The following is a 14,932-nucleotide window of genomic DNA, read 5'->3' as shown; positions in this document are numbered from 1 at the left end:
TCACACTTCTCTACATTAAACTCCATTTGCCACCTCTCAGCCCAGCACTGCAGCTTATCTATATCCCTCTGCAACCTGCTACTTCCTTCCTCACTATCGACAACACCACCGACTTTAGTATCGTCTGCAAATTTACTCACCCACCCTTCTGCGCCTTCCTCTAGGTCATTGATAAAAATGACAAACAGCAACGGCCCCAGAACAGATCCTTGTGGTACTCCACTTGTGACAGAACTCCATTCTGAACATTTCCCATCAACCACCACCCTCTGTCTTCTTTCAGCTAGCCAATTTCTGATCCACATCTCTAAATCACCCTCAATCCCCAGCCTCCGTATTTTCTGCAATAGCCTACCATGGGGAACCTTATCAAACGCTTTGCTGAAATCCATATACACCACATCAACTGCTCTACCCTCGTCTACCTGTTCAGTCACCTTCTCAAAGAACTCGATAAGGTTTGTGAGGCATGACCTACCCTTCACAAAGCCATGCTGACTATCCCTGATCATATTATTCCTATCTAGATGATTATAAATCTTGTCTCTTATAATGCCCTCCAAGACTTTACCCACTACAGACGTGAGGCTCACCGGTCTATAGTTGCCGGGGTTGTCTCTGCTCCCCTTTTTGAACAAAGGGACCACATTTGCTATCCTCCAGTCCTCTGGCACTATTCCTGTATCCAATGATGACATAAAAATCAAAGCCAATGGTCCAGCAATCTCTTCCCTGGCCTCCCAGAGAATCCTAGGATAAATCCCATCAGGCCCCGGGGACTTATCTATTTTCAGCCTGTCCAGAATTGCCAACACCTCTTCCCTACTTACCTCAATGCCATCTAATCTATTTACCTGGAGCTCAGCATTCTCCTCCACAACATTATCTTTTTCCTGAGTGAATACTGACGAAAAATATTCATTTAGTATCTCGCCTATCTCTTCAGACTCTACACACAACTTCCCATCCCTGTCCTTGACTGGTCCTACTCTTTCCCTAGTCATTCGCTTATTCCTGACATACCTATAGAAAGCTTTTGGGTTTTCCTTGATCCTTCCTGCCAAATACTTCTCATGTCCCCTCCTTGCTCGTCTTAGCTCTCTCTTTAGATCCTTCCTCGCTACCTTGTAACTATCCATCGCCCCAACTGAAACTTCACACCTCATCTTCACATAGGCCTCCTTCTTCCTCTTAACAAGAGATTCCACTTCTTTGGTAAACCACGGTTCCCTCGCTTGGCACCTTCCTCCCTGCCTGACCGGTACATACTTATCAAGAACACGCAATAGCTGATCCTTGAACAAGCTCCACTTATCCAGTGTGTCCAAAACTTGCAGCCTACTTCTCCACCTTATCCCCCCCAAGTCACGTCTAATGGCATCATAATTTCCCTTCCCCCAGCTATAACTCTTGCCCTGCGGTGTATACTTATCCCTTTCCATCCTTAACGTAAACGTCACCGAATTGTGGTCACTGTCCCCAAAGTGCTCACCTACCTCCAAATCCAACACCTGGCCTGGTTCATTACCCAAAACCAAATCCAATGTGGCCTCACCTCTTGTTGGCCTGTCAACAAACTGTGTCAGGAAACCCTCCTGCACACACTGAACAAAAAACGACCCATCTAATGTACTCGAACTATATCTTTTCCAGTCAATATTTGGAAAGTTAAAGTCTCCCATAATAACTACCCTGTTACTTTCGCTCATATCCAGGATCATCTTCGCCATCCTTTCCTCTACATCCCTAGAACTATTTGGAGGCCTATAGAAAACTCCCAACAGGGTGACCTCTCCTTTCCTGTTTCTAACCTCAGCCCATACTACCTCGGAAGATGAGTCCCCATCTAGCATCCTCTCCGCCACCGTAATACTGCTCTTGACTAGCAGCGCCACACCTCCCCCTCTTTTGCCTCCTTCCCTGAGCTTACTAAAACACCTAAACCCCGGAACCTGCAACATCCATTCCTGTCCCTGCTCTATCCACGTCTCCGAAATGGCCACAACATCGAAGTCCCAGGTACCAACCCATGCTGCCAGTTCCCCTACCTTATTTTGTATACTCCTGGCATTGAAGTAGACACACTTCAAACCACCTACCTGAACACTGGCCCTCTCCTCCGACGTCAAATCTGAGCTCCTGACCTCTATACTCTCATTCTCCCTTACCCTAAAACTACAATCCAGGTTCCCATGCCCCTGCTGCATTAGTTTAAACCCCCCCAAAGAGCACTAACAAATCTCCCCCCCATGATATTTGTGCCCCGCAGGTTCAGATGTAGACCATCCTGTCTGTAGAGGTCCCACCTTCCCCAGAAAGAGCCCCAGTTATCCAGAAATCTGAATCCCTCCCGCCTGCACCATCCCTGTAGCCACGTGTTTAAATGCTCTCTCTCCCTATTCCTCATCTCACTATCACGTGGCACGGGCAACAACCCAGAGATAACAACTCTGTTTGTTCTAGTTCTGAGCTTCCATCCTAGCTCCCTGAAAGCCTGCCTGACATCCTTATCCCCTTTCCTACCTATGTCGTTAGTGCCAATGTGGACCACGACTTGGGGCTGCTCCCCCTCCCCCCAAGGACCCGGAAAACACGATCCGAGACATCAGGTGGCGATGGCGCTGAGAAAGCCTTCGATAGGGTAGAGTGGGGGTACCTGTGGGAGGTGCTGAAGAGGTTTGGGGAGGGGTTTGTCAGGTGGGTTAGGCTGTTGTATGAGGTCCCGATGGCGAGTGTGGCCACAAAGAGGAGGAGGTCCGAGTACTTTTGGTTGCACCGAGGGACGAGGCAGGGGTGTCCCCTGTCCCCCCTGCTCTTCGCACTGGCGATTGAACCCCTGGCTATGGCACTGAGCGAGTCGAGGAACTGGAGGGGGTTGGTGTGGGGTGGGGAGGAGCAGAGGGTGTCACTCTATGCGGACGACCTCCTGCTGTATGTGGCGGACCCGGTGGGGGGAATGCCGGAGGTAATGAGGATTCTTAGGGAATTTGGGGACTTTTCGGGGTACAAGCTCAACATGGGGAAGAGCGAGCTGTTCGTGGTTCACCCAGGGGACCAGGAGAGGGGGATTAGCGAGCTCCCACTAAAAAGGGCAGAAAGGAGCTTCAGGAATTTGGGGGTGCAGGTGCTGGGGGGGCTCTGCATAGGCTTAATTTTACAAGGCTGGTGGAGCAAATGGAGGGGGAGTTCAAGAGGTGGGACATGTTGCCGCTGACCCTGGCGGGTAGGGTGCAGTCAATCAAAATGACGGTGCTCCCAAGGTTTTTGTTCCTGTTCCAGTGCCTCCCCGTGTTTATCCCGAAGGCTTTTTTTAGGCGGGTTAACAGGAGTATAATGGGGTTTGTGTGGGCGCGAGGGACTCAGAGGGTGAGAAGGGTGTTCCTGGAGCGGAGTAGAGATAGGGGGGGACTGGCACTACCCAACCTCTGTGGGTACTACTGGGTCGCCAATGCAACAATGGTGCGCAAGTGGGTGATGGAGGGGGAGGGGGCTGCATGGAAGAGGCTGGAGACGGCGTCTTGTGTGGGTACGAGTCTGGGGGCGCTGGCAACGGCGCCGCTGCCACTCCCTCCAAGGAGGTATACCACGAGCCCGGTGGTGGTGGCGGCCCTCAAAATTTGGGGGCAGTGGAGGCGGCATCAGGGGGAAGTTGGGGCTTCGGTGTGGACCCCAATACGGGGGAACCACAGGTTCGCCCCAGGGAGAACAGGTGGAGGGTTAACGGGGTGGCACAGGGCAGGGATACGGAGGTTGGGGGGACCTGTTTGTGGACGGGAAGTTCGCGAGCCTGGTTGAGCTGGAGGAGAAGTACGGGCTCCCCCCCGGGGAACACCTTCAGGTACTTGCAGGTAAGGGCGTTTGCCAGACAGCAGGTGGTGGAATTCCCGCGGCTACTGCCACACATAGTACAGGACAGGGTACTCTCGGGGGGGGGGGGGAGAGATCTCGGAAACTTACCAGGTGATGCAGGAGGAGGCCTCGGTGGTGGAGGGGAAAGGGAAGTGGGAGGAGGAGTTTGAGGAAGGGACGTGGGCAGATGCCCTGGGGAGGGTGAACTCTTCTTCATCGTGCGCGAGGCTCAGCCTCGTACAGTTTAAGGTGCTGCACAGGGCACACATGACCGGGACAAGGATGAGACTTTTTTTGGGGGTGAGGACAGGTGTGTTAGGTGCTCAGGGAGCCCAGCAAATCACACCCATATGTTCTGGGCATGCCCAGCGCTGGAGGAATTTTGGAAGGGCGTAGCGAGGACGGTGTCAAGGGTGGTAGGATCCAGGGTCAAACTGGGCTGGGGGCTCATAATATTTGGGGTGGCAGAGGAGCCGGGAGTGCAGGAGGCGAAAGAGGCCGGTATTCTGGCCTTTGCGTCCCTGGTAGCCCGGCGAAGGATTCTCCTTCAGTGGAAAGATGCGAGGCCCCCAAGCGTGGAATCCTGGATCAGCGATATGGCGGGGTTCATTAAATTGGAGAGGGTGAAATTCGCCTTGAGAGGGTCGGTACAAGGGATCTTTAGGCGGTGGCAACCGTTCTTCGACTTCCTGGCAGAACGGTAGACATTGGTCAATGGCAGCAGCAACTCGGAGGGGGGGGGGGGTTACTTTATTTTTGTTTTTGTTATTTACACTGAAGCCTCCCCGAACAGGCGCCGGAATGTGGCGACTAGGGGCTTTTCACAGTAACTTCATTTGAAGCCTACTTGTGACAATAAGCGATTGTCATTCATTTTCATTTTTCAGGATCTGAGGGAGTGTATATACCTGGTGTGTTAAGTCGGGGTGTTAATGTTAATTTATTATTTATGTGAGGGGGGGAGGGAGGGTTGCTGTTCTGGACTGTGTTTTGTACTTTGAGGCTGTTTAGCACAGGGCTAAATCGCTGGCTTTGAAAGCAGACCAAGGCAGGCCAGCAGCACGGTTCGATTCCCGTAACAGCCTCCCCGAACAGGCGCCGGAAATGTGGCGACTAGGGGCTTTTCACAGTAACTTTATTTGAAGCCTACTTGTGATGATAAGCGATTTTCATTTTGTTATTGATATTTTATGAAAACCTGAATAAAAATTATTTATTTTTTTAACAAGTGCTGATGGGATTACTGCACGAATCTCTGACAGTGCAGCACTCGCTCAGTACGGACCCTCTGATAGTGCGGCACTCCCTCAGTACTGACCCTCTGACAGTGCAGCACTCCCTCAGCACTGACCCTCTGACACTGCAGCACTCCCTCAGTACTGACCTTCCGACAGTGAGACATTCCCTGAGCACTGACACTCTGACAGTGCAGCACTCCCTCAGTACTGACACTGCGACAGTGCTGCACTCCCGCAGTACTGACCCTCTGACAGTGCTGCACTCCCGCAGTACTGACCCTCTGACAGTGCAGCACTCCCTCAGTACTGACCCTCTGACAGTGCAGCACTCCCTCAGCACAGACCCTCTGACAGTGCAGCACTCCCTCAGCACTGACACTCTGACAGTGCAGCACTCCCTCAGTACTGATCCTCTGACAGTGCAGCATTCCCTCAGCACTGACCCTCTGACAGTGCAGCACTCCCTCAGCACTGACCCTCTGACAGTGCAGCACTCCCTCAGTACTGATCCTCTGACAGAGCAACACTCCCTCAGCACTGATCCTCTGACAGTGCAGCACTCCCTCAGTACTGACCCTCTGACAGTGCGGCACTCCCTCAGTACTGACCCTCTGACAGTGCAGCACTCCCTCAGGACTGAACCTCTGATAGGGCAGCACTCCCTCAATACTGACCCTCTGGCAGTGCGGCACTCCCTCAGTACTGACCCTTTGACAGTGCAGCATTCCCTCAGTACTGACCCTCTGAAAGTGCGGCGCTCCCTCAGTACTGACCCTCTGACAGTGCGGCACTCCCTCAGTACTGACCCTCTGACAGTGCAGCACTCCCTCAGTACTGACCCTCTGACAATGCAGCATTCCCTCAGTACTGACCCTCTGACAGTGCAGCACTCCCTCAGTACTGACCCTCTGACAATGCAGCATTCCCTCAGTACTGACCCTCTGACAATGCAGCACTCCCTCAGTACTGACCCTCTGACAGTGCAGCACTCCCTCAGTACTGACCCTCTGACAGTGCAGCATTCCCTCAGTACTGACCCTCTGACAGTGCGGTGCTCCCTCAGTACTGCACTGGGAGTTTCAGCCTGAATTTTTGCTGGAGTTGTGTTATATAAGGTCGTACCAACTGAGCCAACTTACAAATGAGACCATCTTCTGGTGTATATGTTACCTCGGAGTTATCAGGTATTGTGATGGGGTAATTTCACCATTTGTTCATTGAGATATGCAATGAAATATTTACGTTTTTTCTCCAACAGGTGACTGATAACATGTCTGATTCTGAGAATGAGGAGCCAGTAAAACGAGTGGCTACCCGGCAGTGGGGATCAGGAGGCAATAGCAAGCTGCACATCAGCTCTTCTGGTCGATTTGCAAGGTAACCCGAGTCCTGGCCTCTTGGTGTAGCGTGCAGCTTCAATGACGGAGCAGTCCGCTAACAGAAACTCTGCTGGCTGTCCCCTAACCCGCCCCAAATCCTGTTCACCCTTTGCCCTTGTGCTGGCTGAGCTCCAGTGGCCCTGGGTCCAGCAACACCACCATTTCCCCCCCATGGCCTCCTTCGCCTTCCCTATTTCTGTAAAATCCTCGAGCCCGACAACCCTTCGAGAACGCTGCACTCTTCCAGGTGTGGCTTCCTCGGGATTCTTGATTTAATCACTCCACAACTGGCAACTGTGTCTTCAGCCATCTGGGCTTCAAGCGCTTGAATTCACTCCCTAAACCTCTCCACACCTTCCCCCCTCCTTTAATACACTTAATAAAACCTACCTATCCCGTCACCTGTCCCTAATATTTCCTCTTGTGCATTAGTGTCAAATTCTGCAGATAATGACTCCTGTGTAAAGCCTTGGGACATTTTGGTACATTCAAGGCACTGTACATGCAGGTTGTTGCTGGGGTGAAGCTGCCTTTCCCTCACTCTTGGCTCCTTCTTGCAGTCTGCGGAGTGCCAACATGGAGGAGAATCGAAGTTTGAGCACACCAATGGAAAATAACCAGAGCCGAAGACCGACACCTCGCAGCGACAGCAAGACCAAGGTACCCATGATTCCAGCAGGGCCCCACAGACGGCATTGCCGGTGGTGAGCCGCCACACAACACAGTTCCTTTGCTGCACCGTTTTATGTGGCGACGTAATTGACAATTATTTGGAAATATGAGTGATGCAGTTCCTGGTGGGCACGAGAGCATGTCATTGTGTCAAAAGAGCAATACAGCACAGGAACAGGCCCTTCGGCCCTCCATGCCTGTACCGGTCATGATACCAACCTTTGCCAAAACCCTCAGCACTTCCTTGTGCCGTATCCCTCTATACCCATCCTATCCATGTATGTGTCAAGATGCCTTTTAAAAGCCGTTAATGTATCTGCTTCCACAACCGCCCCTGGTAACGCGTTCCAGGCACTCACCAGCCTCTGTGTAAAAAAACCTGCCTCGCACATCTCCTCTAAACTTTGCCCCACGGACCGTAAACCTAGCTCCCTAGTGACTTGAGCCCTCCACCCTGGGAAAGAGTGCCTGCCCATCCACTCTATCCATGCCCCTCATAATCTTGTAGACCTCTATCAGGTCACCCCTCAACCTCCGTCCTTCTAATGAAAACAGTCTTGTTTATCTAATTTCATTTATTCTTCCAGGGGATGTGGATGTCTCTGGCTGAGCCAGCATTTATTGCCATCCTGAATTGCCCTTGCCTCACTAATTTGATTTGATTGAATTTTTTGAGGGGGTGACATAAATGATTGAGGGAAGGGCTGTAGATGTCGTCTACATGGACTTTAGTAAAGCATTTGATACGGTCTCTCATGGCAGGCTGGTGCAAAAGATTAGATCATACGGGGTCAGCAGTGAACGAGCTGGATGGATCCAGATCGGGCTGGGCCACAAAAGACAGAGGGTAGCAGTGGAAGGGTGTTTTTCCGAATGGAGGACTGTAACTAGTGGTGTTCCGCAGGGATCAGTACTGGTACCTCTGCTCTTTGTAATGTATATAAATAGCCTGCAAGAAAACGTAGCGGGCCTGATTAGCAAATTTGCAGATGATACTAAGATTGCAGGAGTTGCGGATAGTGAAGATTGTCAGAGAATACAAAATTGGGCAGAGAAATGGCAGATGGAATTTAACCCAGACAAATGCTAGTTGATGCATTTTGGTAAATTCAATTCAAGTGGGAGCTATAAAATAAATGGCAGAACCATCAGGAGCATCGAGACACAGAGAGGTCTGGGAGTGCAGGTCCACAGATCCTTTAAAGTGGCAGCACAGGTAGAAATGGTGGTAAAGACAGCATATAATCATAGAATTTACAGTGCCGAAGGCGGCCATTTGGCCCATCGAGTCTGCACCGGCCATTGCAAAGAGCACCCCATTTAAGCCCCCGCTTCCAACCTATCCCCAGTAACCCCACCTAACCTTTTTGGGCACTAAGGGCAATTTATCATGGCCAATCCACCTAACCTGCACATCTTTGGACTGTGGGAGGAACCCGGAGCACCCGGTGGAAACCCACGCACACACGGGGAGAACGTGCAGACTCAGCACAGACAGTGACCCAAGCCAGGAATCGAACCTGGGACCCTGGAGCTGTGAAGCAACAGTGCTAACCACTGTGCTACTGTGCTGCCCATATGGCATGCTTGCCTTCAAAGGACGGGGTATCGAGTATAAAAGCTCAAATTATGTTACAATTACATAGAACGTTGGTTAGGACACATTTGGAATACTGTGTCCAATTCTGGTCACTGCACTACCAGAAGGACGTGGAGGCTTTGGAGAGAGTACAGAAAAGGTTTACCACGATGTTCCCTGGTATGGAGAGTTTTAGCTATGAGGAGAGATTGAATAAACTGGGATTGTTCTCCCTGGAGAGACGGAGGCTGAGGGGCGACCTGATAGAAATTTATAAAATTATGCGGGGTATAGATAGGGTGAACAGTCGGAGGCATTTTCCCAGAGCAGAAATGGCAATTACAAGGGGGCACAGGTTTGAGGTGAGGGGGGAAAGGCTCAGTGGAGATGTGCAGGGGAAGTTTTGACACAAAGGGTGGTGACCAAAGATTAGGTGGGGTTGGAGGGTGGTGGGCCCGGTGGTGCGCTGCGAGCATTGGTGCAGACTCGATGGGCCAAATGGTCTCCTTCTGCATTGCAAATTCTATGATTTCCTTCCCGGAAGGACATGAATGAACCAGATGGACGATCGCTAATAGATTCAATGGCCACTATTACTGAGTGAAACTTGCAATTCCGCCCTTACTGTGCATAGTTTTACTTTAGTCCTTACTTGAGGATACCAGCATTGGAGACAGTTCGGGGCAGGTTCATTGGGCTGATTCCTGGGACGGAGGGATTTCTCCCGTGAGGAAAGGTTGAACAGGTTGGACCTGTACCCAATGGAGTTTAGAACAGTGAGAGGTGATCTTATTGAAACAGATAAGATTCTTTAAGGGGAGTTGATATATTAGATGCTGGGAGGATGTTTTCCCTCACGCCTCATATCATCGCAGCTTCCTCATTTAGATTCAGGACCCTGGTCTCCGAATCAGCTACGTCACTCTCCACCCTGATGAAGAAGTCTATCATATTATGGTCGCTCATCCCCAAGGATCCTCGCACAACTAGATTGCCAATGATTATTCTGTTCCCATTACACAGAACCCAGTCTAGGATGGCTGCTCTCTGGTTGGTTCCTCAATGTATTGGTCCAGAAAACCATCTTGTATGCACTCCAGGAATTCCTCCTCTACGATATTGTTACTAATTTGATTTGCCCAATCTATATGAAGATTAAAATCACCCATAATTACAAATGTTCCTTTATCACTTGCATCTCTAATTTCCCACTTAATGCCATTTCTAATGTCGGTCCTGTTATCCTGTCCAGCAATGATTCTACAGAACTGCTGGTGACTTAGCCAGAAGGATGATTTATTAATGTACCCGTGATTAAGTAACGATCCAAATCTTATACAGACTAGGTTATTACACAGTTTTTTTAGAAATACCCTTGTGTCCGACTGTCCTTGTGTATGCCTTACAACCTTCTGCTGGTAGCCGGATGTCACCTGACACATCAACTACGCCACCTGCTGGTGGGATGTCACACTGCTGAGTACATGTAATATTATCCGTCCTCTCCATGCGCCTCCCTGAAGGTGCCAAGGTGTCTGCTTCGCCAACTTCACCCAATTAAGGAGGTCTTCCTGAATTGAGTGCCTAAGTTTTGGCAGCTCTTGTGCCAGGAGCTCCATCCATTGCCCTGTCGGTGGGAGGGCCGGGGGCTGCGGTGGTGACTCTGCTCGATCCGCCTTGTTCTGCTCCGCGTGTCTCCTCGCTCTGCCTAGCTCCGCGTGTCTCCTCGATCTGCGTGTCTCCTCGCTCTGCCTCGCTCCGCGTGTCTCCTCGCTCTGCGTGTCTACTCGTTCTGCCTCCCTCCTCGTTCTGCTTCGCTCCGCGTGTCTCCTCGCTCTGCCTCGCTCCGCGTGCCTCCTCGTTCTGCCTCCCTCCTCGTTCTGCCTCGCTCCTCGTGTCTCCTCGCTCCGCGTCTCTCCTCGCTCCTCGTTCTGCCTCGCTCCTCGTTCTGGCTCGCCCCTCATTTTGCCTCGCTCCTCGTGTCTCCTCGTTCTCGCTCCTCGTGGCTCCACGCTCTGCCCCGCTCCTCGTGTCTCCTCGCTCTGCCTCGCTCCTCGTGGCTCCTCCTTCTGCCTCGCTCCTCGTGTCTCCTCGCTCTGCCTCGATGCTGGCTCTGCCTTGCTCCTCGTGTCTCCTCGCTCTGCCCCGCTCCTCGATCTGCCTCGCTCCTCGTGTCTCCTCGTTCTGCCTCGCGTCTCCTCGTTCTGCCTCGCTCCTCCTCATTCTGCCTCGCTCCTCGTGTCTCCTCGCTCTGCCTCGATGCTAGCTCTGCCTCGCTCCTCGTGTCTCCTCGCTCTGCCTCGCTCGTGTCTCCTCATTCTGCCTCGCTCCTTGCTCTGCCTCGCTCCTCGTGTCTTCTCACTCTGCCTCGCTCCTCGTGTCTTCTCGCTCTGCCTCGCTCCTCGTGTCTCCTCGCTCTGCCTAGCTCCTCGTGTCTCCTAGCTCTGCCTCGCTCCTCGGGTCTCCTCGCTCTGCCTCGCTCCTCGTGTCTCCTCGCTCTGCCTCGCTCCTCGTGTCTCCTCGCTCTGCCTCGCTCCTCGCTCTGCCTCGCTCTGCCTCGCTCCTCGCTCTGCCTCGCTCCTCGCTCTGCCTCGCTCCTCGCTCTGCCTCGCTCCTCGCTCTGCCTCGCTCCTCGCTCTGCCTCGCTCCTCGTGTCTCCTCGCTCCTCATTCTGCTGACTGCACGACACACTTCCCAGACTGCTTCACTGGTTCACATGGGGCTGGTTTAGCACAGGGCTAAAGAGCTGGCTTTTAAACCAGACCAAGGAAGGCCAGCTGCGCGGTTCAATTCCCGTACCAGCCTCCCCGAACAGGCGCCGGAAAGTGGCGACTAGGGGCTTTTCACAGTAACTTCATTTGAAGCCTACTTGTGACAATAAGCGATTTTCATTTCATTTTCTTTTCATTCTGTGACGCTGACTGCAAGGACACCGTTCTCAAACTGCTTCACTGTAACACTGACTGCGAGGACACTGTTCCCAGACTGCTTCACGTGACGCTGACTGCAGGACACCGTTCCCGGACTGCTTCACTGCGTTGCTGACTGCAGAACACCATTCCCAGACTGCTTCACTGTGACGCTGACTGCAGAACACCATTCCCAGACTGCTTCACTGTGACGCTGACTGCAGGACACCGTACCCAGACTGCTTCACTGCGATGCTGACTGCAAGGACACTGTTCCCAGACTGCTTCACTGTGACGCTGACTGCAGGACACCGTACCCAGACTGCTTCACTGCGATGCTGACTGCAAGGACACTGTTCCCAGACTGCTTCACTGTGACGCTGACTGCGAGGACAACATTCCCAGACTGCGTCACCGCGTTGCTGACTGCAGGACACCGTTCCCAGACTGCTTCACTGAGACACTGATTGCACGACACTGTTCCAGACTGCTTCACTGTGATACTGACTGCAGGACACCATTCCCAGACTGCTTCACTGAGACACACGTCCCAGTCTGCTTCACTGCGATGCTGACTGTAGGACACTGTTCCAGACTGCTTCACTGTGACGCTAACTGCAGGACACCATTCCCAGACTGCTTCACTGAGACACACGTCCCAGTCTGCTTCACTGCGATGCTGACTGTAGGACACTGTTCCAGACTGCTTCACTGTGACGCTAACTGCAGGACACTGTTCCAGACTGCTTCACTGCGTTGCTGACGGCGAGGACACCGTTCCCAGACTGCTTCACTGTGACACTGGCTGTATATCCTTTTGCTGTATTGCTCACATCGCTTCCTCCTTTGAACCAATATGATTCTGATCAGTTGCTTCATCTGATGGTGAGTTTCACAATGTGCTGGGTCAGTTTCCCGCTGTGTTCTGTACGATGGTTTTATCTGTGACCGTTCCTCTCCAGTCTTTCTTTTGTTTTCAGACAACTTTAGTTTCCGCCAATTCACTTGGCTCCAACACCGTAATCCACATCCTGGCTTCCTCCGAAAACAGTCGTTCCAACTCTGCTCCCAACCTGAGCTCAGAGAAGCGTGCCTCGAGCGACCCAGCGATATCGGGCCCCTGCAAGAGGGAGCGGTCTGCCAGCCCTGATAGCAACGACAGCATCTCCGGGGAGTTCAACCACTTCAAGCCCATTATCTGCTCGCCCTGCACCCCTCCCAAGAAACTGCCCGACGGGAGGCTGATGAGACCCAAGATTGTCAAGTCCACACCCCGGAACCTGGGCTGCGGCTTCCACAAGCCGCCTACCATCACCTCTTACGACCTGAACCCCAATCTGCTGGAGAAATGGGGGCAAATCCTGCAGGACCGGCATGAGGCCAGGATGGCTTCCAAAGGCACCTTGACCTTGGAGGCGGAGGGGAGCGAAGCTACTTCAGGCAGGCTGGAGATGGAGAGCGAGGTCACTCGGATGGAGTTGGTCCCAGCCTCCAGTTCCCCTCCGACTTCCCTTCGGCCCATGGACTACTTGGAATCTGGTGAGCTTCCAGACTCCGGTCTCGAAGGTAACAATGCGGAGTCGAGCCCGTCCTGGCATATGGTTGCAGAGCAGGGGAACGTGCCCCGCTACGATTCCAGTGACTCATTTTCCACCCACATTGGGTCAAAGCAAAGCAAAGGACTCGTCAGCAGCGGGAGTGGGTCGTACGATTCGTCCTCCCAGACACAGCAAGGCAAGAAGAGACAGCACAAGACCAAGCACACAGCAGCGTCCAAAATCAAACGGCCGAAATGGAACCCAGTAGAGAACCCAGGCACCACCGCGCAGATATCTGTCACTAACACACAGCAGGAGGAAGTTGACCGGAAGGTGGCGGTCAAGCTGCAGCGACGGTTCGACTTGGAGCGGACTGCGGTTAACCGACAGAAGGGCAGCCAGGATGGGTATTCGCTGCGGACAAAAAACAACTTCAGAGCCAAGTAACTGGACTGGGATGGTTCATCCCCTCTCTGCTCTGCTTTGTTTGGGACTCTCTGCCTCCTGCTCCCACTCCATTCAGGAATAATACAATCCTTCACTTTATGCTGTGTTTTTTGGTCTTGATCGTCTGTTGCTGCGGAATTACTAACTGCAATTTCAGCACCCAATTCTATCCTCCTCCTCCCTCAGCTCCACAGCAATTTAATCGATGGATCGGCCAAAATAATGGGTTTCCAGCTCCAATGGAACCCTATTGCCCCATTTAATCTCACAGGTGCAGACACAATGGAACACAACCCACCCAGGCCGAGATCTCACTGCCCAGCCCTATTCTGAGGGCAGTACTGGGGTTGTGTTGTTGGAGTAAGATTGTTGCCGGGGGGGGGGGGGGGGGGGGGGGGGGGCTGTATAATATGTCCCATCGCAGGCCATGCACCTGCAAATAACCATGTCAAAATCTATCGTTCTTGTTTAAAATGGGATCAATTCCCTGGGGTTGGAAGAGGAGGATTTACTTTGCTAACCCTCTCTTCTCCTGGTTTCAATGTCACTCGCTAATCCTGTTCCCTTATGGTGTTAGGAGGAGTGTTTTAATGCTGGCAGCACAGTCTCCTGACTGAAACACTGCATTGGAGCTGGTCTGGGTGTCAGCACCAGGCCACAGTCCGCCTGCCACCCACCCATCAAGTTGCCTCTGGTATCAGTTTTGTATCCCAGGTGCCTGCTTCCCCCCCCCCGTGTCTGTTTTCTGCTCGTTTGATTGGAGCTTACAAACAGAAATTGACCAGCAGGAAACGGCCGGCAGGTCCATAAAGTCCTGTCCCCTCCCCAACAATATCTGATGGCCAGAGGGACCCGATGAAACATTACCCCCCTCCCCCTTGCTGTTTCCCAGCCTCATAATAATAATCACTTATTGTCACAAGTCGGCTTCAATGAAGTTACGGTGAAAAGCCCCTAGTCACCACATTCTGGCGCCTGTTCGGGGAGGCCGGTACAGGAATTGAACCCGCGCTGCTGTCCTTGTTCTGCATTACAAGCTAGCTGTTTAGCCCACTGTGCTAAACCGGCCTGGGAGTGAGTCAGTGGGAAAGATGGTGAAAATCAAGCCAGAGGCCATCATTTCCCAAACTCTTTTATAAAGAGGCCTGAAAATCCCACCTGTTACTGATGATTGAATGTTTTCCTGCCCTTGTCACCTCCTATCGAATAGGAGACTGCTCCCCACCGTACCCACTGCTCGATGCGTCTGCGTCTCTTTACACATGTTCCAAGAACTCTCCCGCAAGTGGATGTGTCTGCCCAATATAAAATCCCGACACTC

At 52.3% G+C, this 14,932-nt stretch overlaps 1 protein-coding gene across 4 annotated transcripts in view; it reads left to right on the top strand.

The window, feature by feature from the left end:
• The window catches only part of rnf169 (ring finger protein 169), a 50,224-nt gene extending 36,514 nt beyond the window's left edge, over positions 1-13,710 (top strand). For all 4 annotated transcript variants that reach the window (XM_072477502.1, XM_072477501.1, XM_072477504.1 and 1 more), the window contains 3 exons: positions 6,346-6,464; positions 7,027-7,126; positions 12,607-13,710. In XM_072477502.1, coding sequence (XP_072333603.1) covers positions 6,346-6,464; positions 7,027-7,126; positions 12,607-13,611 — 1,224 coding nt within the window. In that variant the 3' untranslated portion in view covers positions 13,612-13,710. The remainder of the gene's footprint in view (positions 1-6,345; positions 6,465-7,026; positions 7,127-12,606) is intronic.
• Positions 13,711-14,932: the final 1,222 nt, after the last annotated feature.

The sequence above is a fragment of the Scyliorhinus torazame genome, chromosome 15 (genome assembly GCF_047496885.1).
Source record: "Scyliorhinus torazame isolate Kashiwa2021f chromosome 15, sScyTor2.1, whole genome shotgun sequence".
Lineage (NCBI taxonomy): Eukaryota > Metazoa > Chordata > Chondrichthyes > Carcharhiniformes > Scyliorhinidae > Scyliorhinus > Scyliorhinus torazame.
Note: the sequence above shows the minus strand (reverse complement) of the source record. Positions and strands in the feature narration are given on the sequence as shown.